This window comes from Lonchura striata, chromosome 3 (genome assembly GCF_046129695.1).
Source record: "Lonchura striata isolate bLonStr1 chromosome 3, bLonStr1.mat, whole genome shotgun sequence".
Lineage (NCBI taxonomy): Eukaryota > Metazoa > Chordata > Aves > Passeriformes > Estrildidae > Lonchura > Lonchura striata.
In genome coordinates, this window is record NC_134605.1 from 56,097,265 (window position 1) to 56,110,956 (window position 13,692).

A 13,692-nucleotide genomic window follows, 5' to 3' on the forward strand; every position below is an offset into this window, starting at 1 on the left:
CTGCTTGAATTCCACAGAGGAACGTGATCAGATAGGGTGTTTCCAGCTGAATATAGCAACATTGGAAAGAGCAGTGCAATGTTGTCATTTCAAGTTAAAAGGTAGCAATCTGTTATTGTGATCAGTTAGGCTGCTTTCAAGCTAGCTTTGCAGTCAAATATGCTTAAATATTTAATTATTTTTCTAAGAGATCATGAACCAGTTCCTTGAGTGAAAACAGAACATACCTTCAGTATAAAAATTATGGTTTCATTCACAGGAAAAAGATATCAAAAGTAACATATCTGATGGAACTCTGGCCTTGACAGATGTAGATAAGTAAAAGTTGAAATGTAGTGCTAGTGTTGTCACAGGAAATATAATGCAGAATTTAGGCCAAGATGTGTTCCAAAAGTATCACCGTTTTAAATGCAATACCCAAACATGTCCCAACCCAGTGTGACACTTGAAGTGTTCTCTGCTTTGCAGCCCTGACTAACTTCAGCCATTAAACTCGTTATGACTGGTGAGATGAAGGAATCAGGGCCAAGTGTGTACCTTGCATTGTCGCTACAGTACAGATACCATAAAACTGCATATACGTTCCAGGCCCACAATCTGAACTTTTTATTGTTTGTTTTGTTGTTTGGGGGTTTTTAAAGGAAAATAAAAGTGCATACTGTCTATTAGTTATTCCTTTGATAAACAAACATTGCAATGAAGTCAACATGGCTTTCTTGCTCCTATTCCTATTTCTCTTTTTCACCACTCACTATTTCACTATCATTGCTTTCCCTTTATCACCCATTATGATTTTCCCAAGTCTAGCAGAGATTTTGCATGAGCAAAGCAAATAGTATTTGATCTCAGACAATAAATTAAATTAGCAGTGTATACTGACTGCTCTCAGATGAGTCACTTTCTACTTCCAGTAAGACTCTGCATCCAAACCTTGAATGTCTAGTGCCTGACAAGTAAATTATCTCAGTGCAGCGTAGCTGTTGCTCATGTGATGGAGTAAAGAAAACAGGCAGCTTTATTCTCTTTTAGGCAGACTCAAATGAACACCCTGTTGCATTCGCAACCTGCACAAGATGTTTCCTCCCTCTGTGGGAGGGAGGAAATTCTTCCGTGGAACCGAAGGACATTCTGCTCTCTGCACTCAGCAGAGAAGACAAATGCTGCTCTACCTATGGACTGCAAAGGAGGGAAGGAAGGAGGGAGGGAGAGAGAGCTTTGTGCCTTCCCTCACTCCAACTTTGTGCTCTAGCCACATGCAAGGTGACTCTAAGCAGTCATGTGTGGACTTAAAGATTACAAGACAGAAAGAAAGTGGATGGCCCCTTTTTTTTTCTCCTGTATGTGGAACTCCTTTCTGACTTTCCTGGGTGCTCCCTCTGTAGACTGACGAACAACAGGTCAGAGGAGACAGAAAGGCTTTTTACCTGCCAACCCCAGAGTTCAGGATGTGTTGTTTCTCCTGCAGCAGTTGATGACACCCTAACAACCTTAGCAGCACTGGAGCTGCATTCCTACGCTGTAACAGGGGAAGCAGGACCAAGGGCCTGAACTAAGGTCTTGGCAGGTAAGTGAAGGAGCAACCAGTACCAAAGAGCTTCGTTTGCAAGTGTACGTCTCTGTAATGTTTAAGTCTTAATATGTGCTCTGCTTTACCTGGGAGCTTAAACTTCCAGTTTTCAGAAGAGTATTTGAGAATACCTATTAGCTCTGCCAAATTCTTGAAAAAATGTTGAAGAAATTCATAAATGCAGAGAACCTATAAAAAAAGATTATTTGTGCTAAAGATGTCTCAGAGCTGGGATTTCTTCTTAGAGCTGAGCAGGAGTTATTTAGATTAGTGGGGGAGGGAGAAGCTTTATGCTACAAATATATTTTTGTAGCAACACTTGGAGTGACTGAGACCATCATTGTATGATGAATACTTAATATTCAAAATATGAGCTCTTGAGATTGGAAAGGGGATTTTTTGCTTGGTTGCTTGTTTTCTCTCAACCAAACACATAGGGAACACCTGATGAAAGGAAATTTCCGTCTCCTTACTATATTCTGTTTCTTAAGCTTAATTATCAGAACCAGGTTTTCCACATGAATATCTATGTCACTCAAAAGATACTTTATTTCAGTAGTTATCAGGAATTGTGGGTTTGCTGGCAATACCATATTCCAGAAGATTCACAGAAAACACACAGAGAGGAACTCTTTACCACTATAGCAAATCTTATTAAAAAGATGTTTGCAAAACAATAAGTGATTCTAGTTAGCAGTTCTAAAAAGAAGCAAAAAAAAACATTAAAAACATTTTTGCATAAAGGAAGCCTTTCTTTTCCTTGCTCGTGGTAATATGAGGGTGATTGAGGCCTTTCTGCTCAGATGCCAATATGCTTTACTTTTTGGAATGGAAAACACATTTAGGTCAGAAGAGGAAATCATAAGGAGCTACCACATGCTAATTTCTGTATCTGAGCCATCTACTGCCACTGTATCTTGGAAAGAGAAAAGGGAACATTCATAAAGCCTGAAAAACTATCCAGAACTGGTGGGGTATCAAAGGCCCATCAATATCCAGTTCAGATATTCATATCCTCCTACTCATACTGTAGCTAGTATTCTCAGTTAACTAAGTGAAATCACTCCAAAAGTGACCTCTAAGTGTTTGCCCATCTTTCAGTGGATAACTGTGAGCTTCTAAAACACTGCATGTGCTAATAGCAACTGTAAATTAATATGCATCATAGTTCAGGGGAAAAGTCATTATAAAAAGTTTTCTCCAAAATTTTGGACACAAGAGTGAAAAATGATACCCTATATAGGTCTAATCTTTTAGAAGTTTGCATTACTATAGTCATAGTTTTAAATTAACTTTCTCTAGACAAAATAAAGTGTTGTACTACATTGCAGCCTCACTGTTAGGAATGAAGATAGAGGAGACAATGCAGGAAGGCCAACACATACGACCAAACTGGAGAGTATCCAGGTCATAGAAGAATGGTAAGTTGGTCAAACTGTTATCTAATAAGTGCTTTGTCTTTAACTAATATCAACATTTGTCTTGGGTTTAATTCTTTGGGAATGTCATTTTAATTGCTTTTCCTCCAAAAAAATTCTATACAACTGGAGAGTATCCAGGTCATAGAAGAATGGTAAGTTGGTCAAACTGTTATCTAATAAGTGCTTTGTCTTTAACTAATATCAACATTTGTCTTGGGTTTAATTCTTTGGGAATGTCATTTTAATTGCTTTTCCTCCAAAAAAATTCTATACAAAAGGAAGCAAAATCTGTCCTGACAATGAAAAGACAGCAGAGACATTTAACAAGTCACGCTTATTTACAGTTTCTTACTTGTGGGGAAGAACCACAGGGAGAAATGGAAGGTGCATACACGTTTCCTTATGTGGGTCTCTATAAAAAGCCTCTGCTACCTGTGACAGCATTTTTTCCTGTCTCTCCTGACAAGAAGAAAAAATAATAGTCACAAGTGTACTTCATTATCAGAGTTTTAATCTGGCTACCTTTCATAAAATATTTTGAACTATGGTTTCACTGGAATTAAACAAAAACCATATACCTTGCAAACTAGGTTTAACACGCTGAAAGTCTGAGCTTCTATTTCTGTCTAAAACTTGAGCCCCTGTTTATTATGTGGGGAAAAGTGGTAATCTGTCAGGGTAATGGTAAATGGTAATCTGAGTTCTCTAATCCCATAAGAAGGAAATTCAAACTTTAAAGGACATATATGGTAACAAAAACAACCCAAACAATTCATTGCCTTTATTGTTAATCTTTGTCTTTTATGAGAAGACAATATCATAAATTTCTATAAAATATAATAAGTCAAGAGCTTCCCAACAGACAACAAGGGAACTCAGGTTGTTTGTCAGCCCTATTCAGCTCGTCAGGTTCTTTGCACGCTCCTCAGTGGAGAGTGCAAAGTCCTGAGAGGACTGTTCACCTTCAAATCTGTGCTTAAACCTTTTCATTCAGTTTACAATTACTTTTCAGTTAATCAATTTGGGATTTATTACAAATAGCTTCCCAGCATCCAGTCTGCCTTGCATGGAGAGTAGGAGTTGATAAATTGACTTGAGTACAAATTATATAGACAAGTGTCACTTATTGTGCATCATGGTTGCACAGAAGCTAATGACAACAGCTAGTAAAGTGCTTGTGTTGAATCAGGAAGGAGAGGGTGAGTGCTCAAAATTAAGTTTGAAGCTATATTTAATTGTTGTTGAGTAATCTGGAGAATTACTTTCTTAAACTGTTCATTGGTACATTAATGGATTAGTGATGCCAGTAAATCTTCTGATCACTTACCCAGTGCATCCACTGGTAAAAGCCACAAATAGTTTCCTTCAGGAAATGGAAATAAGGACTTCTCCCCATTTCTTTTCTTTCCTGTTTTGTCAGCAAAATCCACCACATCTCATGTCAAAAAATCATCATTCATGTCAAGAGCATGAAACAGGGAAGCTTAGCAACCCTTAGGTACAAGAACAGAGACATATGCTAATTTAAAATCTCTTTGAATTATGCCTTTGTTTGGCCTCATTAGCATGCTTTTGGCTGCCAAGAGCTTTTTGTTTTTCTTGTTCCTCCTAAATCAAATTGTGTACAGTCATCATCAGAGGCAGGCAGGGACATCAGGTGTCATCTAAAACTCTACATGAAAAAGTCCTTTTACTGCAGAGACAGGAGTTCAGTGCTGTTGTAGGATTTTGTCTCTAAGCCACGTGGCTAAGAGCACCAGCAGAAAACTTGTAAAAAGCCAAGTGCATATCTTATAACGTTAAACACATTTAGTGGGCTATTGGGATAATGTATGCACAAATTAAGAGCAAACAAAATTCCCTGTTGTTATTGCTGAAGCATTGTTGCTTCTAGTTTTCACTTTGAACTAAAGTGCAGTTGAAAGGAGAATTTTTGGATGAATGTATGAAAACACTGTTACAAAAATAGAAGCATATTTGTAATGATATTTTCTTTTGCAGCCAAAACCCTACTGCAGATGAAATTTTGTCTTGGGCTCAGAATTTTGACAAGATGATGAAAACACCAGCTGGGAGGAACCTTTTCAGAGAGTTTCTTAGAACGGAGTATAGTGAGGAGAACCTGCTTTTCTGGCTTGCATGTGAAGATCTAAAGAAAGAACAGAACAAGAAAGTTATTGAAGAAAAAGCAAGACTTATATATGAAGATTACATTTCTATACTATCACCAAAAGAGGTAAAGCTGTAAATGTTACATTTGCATTTTCTGTAATCCCAGAGCAGAAATGTTATACACTAGACTGCCAGGTGAGGGTCTGAAAGGCTGTCAGATGAAAGCCTCAATATGAACATTAAATCAGGAAAGGAAGGGATAGAAACAGTAGAGATGCAGACACTGGTCCATTACCAGCCACAACACATCCAGGTTCTCTATAAGGCTTAAGAAACCCCAGTAAAAGAAAGCTGATAAATAGGTTTGCCTCTTTAGTAATGCTACATATCTGACAGAGAGAATAAATAAGTAATGCAAGTGGATTTCTGGAGAAAAAGCACCAAACTTAAGGAATTTAAATCAGAATCTTTGTAGATTTATCCGCTGCTACAATTGTCTGGGAGAAAATCTGAATTTCTGCTGGTCATTGCTATGTGAGAGTCCAAGAATGAAGCTGACATATTTTATCTAATGAAATGTATAATATCTAGGGAATTTTATAAGACTTTATTAAACTTTTAAGTGAAATAGACAAATTTTGAAATTACCTTCACCTGTAGTAAAAAGCAGCCCTATCAAACCATGCTTTGTAATACAAAGAGATACATAAATATATAAGCACTGTAGAAGAGTTTTTCTTAGGCCACATCATGTACCTTTATCTTCTTTGCCTTGTCTTTGTGCATTGCATTTGAATTTCTACTCAATGGTGTTATGCTAATTTATGCTGTGTACCTTTCTTCCTGCATTTTACCTTTTTCACTACATTCAGTAAAAATTTGCGACTTCATTCATATGAATGAAGCCAAAAGTGAATTATAGCTCCATTATCTTCTCTTGTGTCATAATATGTACTTTGGCTTTGGAGCGAAATACAATTGCCAGTACAGCAAGCTAATAATAAGTTTTTCTTCTAATACTGTATTTTTACCAGATAGGTATCTGATAAATGCTCAATTGTCTTTATAAACTAAGACTAATCAGCATTTAAAATTCAAATACTAACCAAGCATTGTTTGATCTAGAGTTTAACAAAGCTACTCACAAACTTGGTGCTGGATGTGTACAGATCTCATCAATCTAGTTGCTTCTGCCCATATTGGAAATCTTAGGAGGCAAAAAAGAAATGTTTGCAATGCTTTAGAACAGCATGGGAACTGAAAAATTCTTGTTCATCCAGGCATCCCTTTCCAGATGTTACCTTTTGACATAAGAACTGATATATTTAGCATGACTCATACAGTAAAGAAGTTATTGAGGCAGAAGGTCTTAGTGTTATAAACAGTTACTTTGTATTCATCTGTTTAGAAAGAAAATACCTTTAGTAATTCCAACTAGTTTTGCCATCTGGCTTCAGTGAGTCACTGAAAAAATACAATGCAAATTAACAGTTCCATAATTAATTTTGTTTTTTTGCATTTTCTGAGTGCAATTAACTTTTATTATGCTTAGTGGCTCAAACCCCCACTAATCTGCCAAATTTGAGGGGTTTTTCTCCTAGATATTATGTTTGATATTGAAGTACCAAATAGTTGCACAAACTGGTTTTGGTTTATATAAATGTGTGTGCCTGCATGTCAGGGGGAGAATTGCTTAAATCTTAGTGTGTCCTTTCTGTGCTGTAGATTGCAATGTTCTGGGCTTGAAATCTATTCAAATATATTCTGAAGACACATGGCTGCAACACTGCCACTCAAAACTACCATAGCACTGTATTCCTGCCCACACTCACTGGCTGAGCAACACCACTGGTCTCTCATAGTTGTGCCTTGTGACTGATAACCAAATGACAGCAGATATTAGGGGAGAAAGCTTGTCTGCTCTGTCAGTAGTGTACTCCAATATGCCAACAAACCAACAATGCCAGATCCTACAGCTGGTACTGAAGATAGAATGAAAATGTATGTTTACTTCTCAGTGCTGTACCATTCTATACCATACCACACCAGCGTATTTCAAAGACCTTGCTTCACCATGTATGAAAGCACAGGCTCACACATCCAAACATATTCTGAGTTTTCATCTTAGTTACCATCCTTCATGTATCAACGTATCTTAATACATGGAGCTTTCCAGGGTTGAAGTCAATCCTTCACACCATATGAATATCTTTGTACGGTTGCAGAGCAGTAGGGTCAGATTGCAACTTGGTGTAAATCACAGTATCTTAACTGACCTCTTCTTGTTATTTATCTACTCAGGATTTTAGCCCTTTTCTTCCTAGCTGAGTAAACCCTTGCTGGTTCCAGTGGGCTTTGCTGCTCATGACATTTCATTTAATCCAGAACGCATTAATTTACTCAGTTTTAGAGCATTTTGTGGATAAACTGTACATTCACTCAGATTTCTAAAGGATATTCTAAAATTATCTAGGCATTCATTCCAAGCATAATATGCCCTTTTCTGCCTATGCACAGGAGTTCATCACAAATGGTAAATAAATGAGAAGCTAAAACTGAAACTTGCTAACAACTTCAATATGGATATATGATCTCCTGAAAGTATGAATTATCAGATGTTAAAGAGTCCTGATAAGAAGAAAAAAATCTGAAATAGTTAATAATAATGGGGAGATTTACACAATAAAAATTATGAAAATCCCTGGGTAATTTGTAAGGCACAAGTGTAGCGCCTGAAAAAAAAAAAAAAAAAGAAAAAAAATCTCTAGGGCAGCCAGATAAGAATGATTAATAGAAATTTTCAAAAAGTTTAACCACAAATGCTCAGAAAAAAAAAAAAAAACTGCAGCTCTCCAAATGAGGGTAATTCAACATTAATTTAAGAGAAACATTTTTAAATGCATACAAATTAAATTATTTTTTAAGTAAAACAATATATTTTGGAAAACTGCAGTTGCACTGCATTTAATCTGCTATACAGCTGCATTTCTTTGTACAGATCTTAAGATGGATGCAAAGACCAAGTCAAAATTGAAATAGAATTGATGCTCTCAGTGCATTAACCAGTAATTGTGTGATGGTTCTGAAAGAAGCACGGAGCATTGCTTGAATAACTGAAAAACTCAGCATGTTCAATGGAGCCTTGAGAAATAAAGATACATATTTCAGCTTTTTCAATGTTACTGTTTTATTATTCTGTGCTCATCTTCTTCAGGTTAGTCTTGATTCCCGGGTGAGAGAAGTGATCAACAGAAACTTGTTGGATCCCAGCCCTCACATGTATGAAGATGCCCAGCTCCAGATATACACCTTGATGCACAGAGACTCTTTTCCAAGGTTTTTGAACTCTCAGATTTATAAGTCTCTTGTTGAAAGTATTACAGGCTCTACTTCAGAAACTTAGTTTTAATTTTGAAACAAAATAACTTGATTTTTTTTTGGGTGGGTGGGAGGAAGAAAATTAGTTTAATAACATCTGGAGCTGGGTTCCTGGAGAACTACAGTTTAGCACTACTCAGGCTACTGTGAAGAAAAAAAAAATACATATTATGGTCTCTGTCTACATTTTTCCAAGGTCCTCCTTGCTCAAGATGGCGTAGGAGGGGATCAATGGATTTGCCAAAATACATTTGTTTCACACTCCTTTCACCCTACTGCAGTTAAGATTGCAATGATGTATTTGTAGTTTTACGAACAGTCTCCTTGTGTATCCTCACACTGCATGTGCAAGGTAAAACTGCTTCACTTACCACTTAGTTGTTGCAATATTTAATCCAATAACATAAATTATAGCTGTATTTAAAAACTTTTTTTTGTGCAATACAGTCCTATGGTACATAGAAACAATTACAGCAAACCAGAAAGAGGCTTGCATTTTTTAACATCACTAACTAAAAAGCCAATTTTTAAGGTGTAGCATTACTCTACATGCTCTACTGAGTACAATAAACTGACTTTTTGAAGCCAATATTTCTGTATAGAGAAAAAGAGCTATTTATCACTGTTTATTTAAAATAAATCAAGCGGAGGATTCCTCTGGTTGTTCACTGCCAAAACTGTGGCATTTTCATTACAGAGTTTGCAATGTCAAAGAAAAAGAAAAATAAAAGGAGAAAAAAAAAGCACAAATCACTTAAAGGGATCCATTTCTGGGTGACACAAGCTATGCGCTGATATTGTTTAATTGTTACAAGAAGAAATACTTTCAATGTACATTTCAGATGTCAGATACTGTAATTGATTTATTAAAGACTGGCTATCCAGTTCTAACACTGTTGTATAATGTTATGTACTTCAGAAAAAAAAAAGAAACAAGAAACAACACAAAAATCTTGATAATTTAGTTTTTTGAATAAAGAAATTTAATAAAAGATTGCCTACATGTAGCATTTTAGAGCATTTTAGAACATTTTGATGAACTGCATCTGTTCTGTAAGATATTTTTTTTGAAAGCTAAATCCGGTAAAAAATGTTTTTAAATGAAGTAACATTTTACGAGGTGGCGGGTTAAAGAAGACTTATCTTAGCTTCTAGCCTCATTGATTTTGAACAACCCCTTGAAAAAAAAGAGGGTTGGAGAGTAATATTAAACCAAACTTTAAGGGCTTCTAAAACCACAGATCTTACCCAAGCAAAATGCCTACAGAAACACAATGGGTATCTTTCCTGGGTAGAGATTCCTGTACTGAGCCCTTAATCATAGCTAAGGCAGCACAGTACTCCCATCACTAGGTTGCCATGGTGTTTTTAATAGGTGTTTGCTTGGCCTTTTTATCAAAGAATGTCCAGTTTCAGGACACATTTTGATGTTTTAAGAGACAGTGACTTGGAACATAAAAAAAACCCATCTTCACACCTACCATACATAAGCAAAATGAGTGTTAGCATCCCTCATAAACTGCTAAAGATATACCAATAAATTGCTCTGAATACTTGTTAAATATATATATATATATATATATATTTAATACTGACAACCATACTAAGACTTGAGAGGCACGGTTCTTCTGACTTATGTAGGACTAAACACGGCACGAGCCCATCACTTTTGATTGGCCTGGAAGGTCTGGCAGTTGTGTCCTTGAGTGGAATCTGGCCTGAACACAGTTGGCTCCAGTCCCTCAGTTACTTCCTGCGGGCAGCCTCCGGTGCCAGCTTTGGTGGGAGCTGCTGCTGCTGAGGCAGGTCTGCTGCGACACCGTAACTGGGAGGATGCAGGTCTTAGTTTATCTTCTGGGGCTTCTTTTTTTCCCTTTGTTTTACTACCTCTCATTTTCTTAATTTATTGAACATGCTTCAGATAGCAGGTTTGGGGAATTTTTTAGTCATTCTTTTTACTTGAAACCTGTGTGCTTTTTTTGGATATATATATGAACAATTTAACAAACTGTTTCTTAAACTCATTTGGTTTTGTAATTTATATAGAATTCAGGAGATGATTAAAAGGGCTATTCTCTATTCCCTATGCAAATATTTTAACTGTTGTAGTGTTTGACAAAATGGGATCTAAAACAAAAATCTGCAAAGTGGAAAAACAAATCTGTTTACAGTGGCATTGCTGACTATCCTACCATATTCAGCACTTTTAAATATTGTTATTTATGAAAATGTAGTTTAAAATGCAAGACAAAATATTTATAAATGTTTCTTTTAATAAATACCTGTTTTGTCTGAAAGTGCTACCGTGTTATGACAACTTTATTCATGTTGGTTAGCTACTTGCAATTATGAATAAAATATTCAATTATTATACTGATAGAATATGAGCTATGATGTTTACAAATCCTGAGGGGGGAAAATTCAGTGAGAAAGGACTGCCTCCTTCTACTGTGAAATGCTGTTAGGAAAAAAACAATTTTTCTTGCTTTTTTCTTAATTGGAATTTAACTATGGTCTTACATATGTCTAGTATCATTTGACTAGTTATATTTACTTGGTACTAAACATATACAGCATCCTATATGTATATATTTACGTAGTGTAATTTCAAGTTGTTGGTGTTTGAGGCACAACACCTTTGGTGCACACAACTAAGCAATGTGTAAGAGACAAAACTGCATGCATAAGTCTTGACAAATGTAGACTTGAATATTATTAATGTTACTATTTGATGGTGACCTGCTAGTCACAAGCTATCTTTATAAGATATTTCACACAGGTAGAACTTCTTGTCAACAAAGACAAGTCATCCTTTCAAGACAGGTTTAAAGCTAGATGTGCAGGCCCTAAAATATTACCTTGATTTCTAGCATAAGGTTCCAAAATCTGTATTTGGAAACTGTGACATAATTTTGAAAAATATTACACCAATCTTCAGTGTAATACTGCAATGAAATCATGTTCAAAAGTTTATTGTCAAAAATCCTCTATTGGGAGGGATTTAAAAATAGCATGTAACATTTCTTTCTTGGAGCAAATGCTCATATTAAAACATTTAATGTACGCTTCGTTTATTGGTTTGGCTTTACCAATTTTTTTTATGGCAAAAATGGATGTGGTCTAAATGGATGGACAATAAGTAACATGATCTCATTGCCTATCATACAGGTCTTTGAACACAAACTGTAAAAAAGTCAAGCTATTAAACTCATTTATTGTGCATGCAGTGTACAATACACTTTGAAAAACTGCCTAAATACACTTATTCTATAGCTTGGAATAAAATAAGTATGTATTTAACTTGTATTTCAGTTTTTCATGAGAATGTATATAGCAAGCGCACTACAGAAAGTGAGCTATGTTTTTGTCACTTTTTGCCCAGTGTTTTAAATTCCTGTCAAATAGAATCTAATGCCAAAGGGACAAAAATAAGCAGAATACTTCTGTACCCTCCTGTCCTTTAGACTGAAAAGACACTGAATCTATTGTTTGTTACACATGTGTTCAAGTTAGCTGTTTACAACCAGCTTTCACATAACTGAGCTTAAAGTAGTTTGGGATACACAGAATGAAGCAAAACTCACAGATAGTATAATGAGCATCCAGATAAGCCTGCAGGCATGTGTGGTGTGAAGGAGATTCAAGGTTTGGAGAAAAGACAGGCTGGTGATCCAGGTTAAACAGCTACGGCATGCTACTATGGAAATGTGGTCATAGCACATCCAGGTCCACAGCCAGTCCATAGCATACTTGAGTACCTGTGGAGTCCACACAGTTCATTTGCAGGACAACAGAAAGTGGACACAAACCAGACTTCAGCTAGCAATAGTTACTTTTTAAATTAAAAGCATGCTGAAGTGCTGCTAGGCTGTGGTCTAAACTGAGCAAATAAAGGAGACCTACAGTCCAGCTTCAACAGCCAGGGTTTAAGACATCATCTCATGCTAAACTTGATTCCTTAGGCAGCAGACTCAATTACAAGGAGCCAATATCTAAAATCAAGCAAGGGGCTTTTTCAGTAAGAGCAGCTTGCTGGGCTGACCATGCTGTGAGCCCACTTAGGAATCCACAACTTCCATATGCAGGAAGTGGTTGCACAATCCATTTAGCAGAAGTATTCCGCAACACCAATTCAAAAGCAATCAAAGCTGATACAAGAAAGTCTCTAATTTTAGCACAACAAGGAGTACAACACAAAGAGTAAAGACTGTATTCCTACAATATCTGTGAGCCTGCTCCCTGGCACTGTTGACCCAGTCAACAGAGCCCGAGTCCTTATCAAATCCAACAAAGCAAAAAATTAATGTTGTACATAGGCAGGCAGATGCAATGTCTCCTCCAAGTTGATCTGAATCATTCCTAAGGCTTTTTCTCAGCCTATAGTGCTGTTATTTTTTAGGAGACCCAAAAGTAGTGCTGTACCACAGCCTGGGACTTTGACACAGCAAGTCCCATCCTGTTCACTAATATGCTGAGTACATCTGCAGTGACAAAGCATCAGCCCAGTTTGAACATGCCGTTTGAATACTTCTGCCAACAAGTGATGTTGGTGGGATGAAAGAACAAAGCAATAATAGTGCCAAAATCAGTTAGACAAAGACTTGACAGAAACAGTGTCTGCATATATAAACTTTATACCAAAAGCCTGATTTTGCCCCTTCCTTTATCCATGAACTCACCCTGTGGAAATCCACCCTTCTCATTTATAAAAGGGATATGATTCAGGTGATTCAAAGGCTGACAATCTGTCATTGACTCAGATTACTTTTTTATTTCTCTCAGAAACTTTATCTTAAATTAGTTTTCTGAGTATTCCATAGGACTATTCACAAGCTGGACTCAGAGTTAGATGCTCATTCATTGTTACAGAACATCAAAATATTTTGTCTGTTAAAGCATAAATTGGGTCATTTTTCCTTTATGCTTCCGGAAGAAGATCTCAAGGAGCTTCATGGCCAGGCAGTAGTGGCTGCAAAGGAAGCTTTTGGTGGGTTAGATTTCATAGTGATGGCCTGAGGTTTTTATCAGTGCCAGACAACTCACACAGGCTATACATTCTCCACAAAGGTCTTCCAGTGTGACTTTTACGTAAAAAATTTTGCTACACTTTACCAATACACCTTATCTAAAGTTGCGCACTTAAAATCATAGGAAAATATTTTTATCTAACCATTACTTTTAATATTTAATATTTTAATAGCAAATTCATACACT

General features: G+C 36.4%; 1 protein-coding gene across 4 annotated transcripts in view; it reads left to right on the forward strand.

Annotated features, from left to right (window-relative positions):
- RGS17 (regulator of G protein signaling 17) overlaps positions 1 to 11,784 on the forward strand; it is a 70,904-nt gene extending 59,120 nt beyond the window's left edge. For 3 of the 4 annotated variants that reach the window (XM_021540570.3, XM_021540569.3, XM_021540571.3), the window contains exons 3-5: positions 2,899 to 2,988; positions 4,990 to 5,224; positions 8,315 to 11,784. In XM_021540570.3, coding sequence (XP_021396245.1) covers positions 2,899 to 2,988; positions 4,990 to 5,224; positions 8,315 to 8,503 — 514 coding nt within the window. In that variant the 3' untranslated portion in view covers positions 8,504 to 11,784. The remainder of the gene's footprint in view (positions 1 to 2,898; positions 2,989 to 4,989; positions 5,225 to 8,314) is intronic. The other variant, XM_021540572.3, reaches the window with a different exon arrangement.
- Positions 11,785 to 13,692: the final 1,908 nt, after the last annotated feature.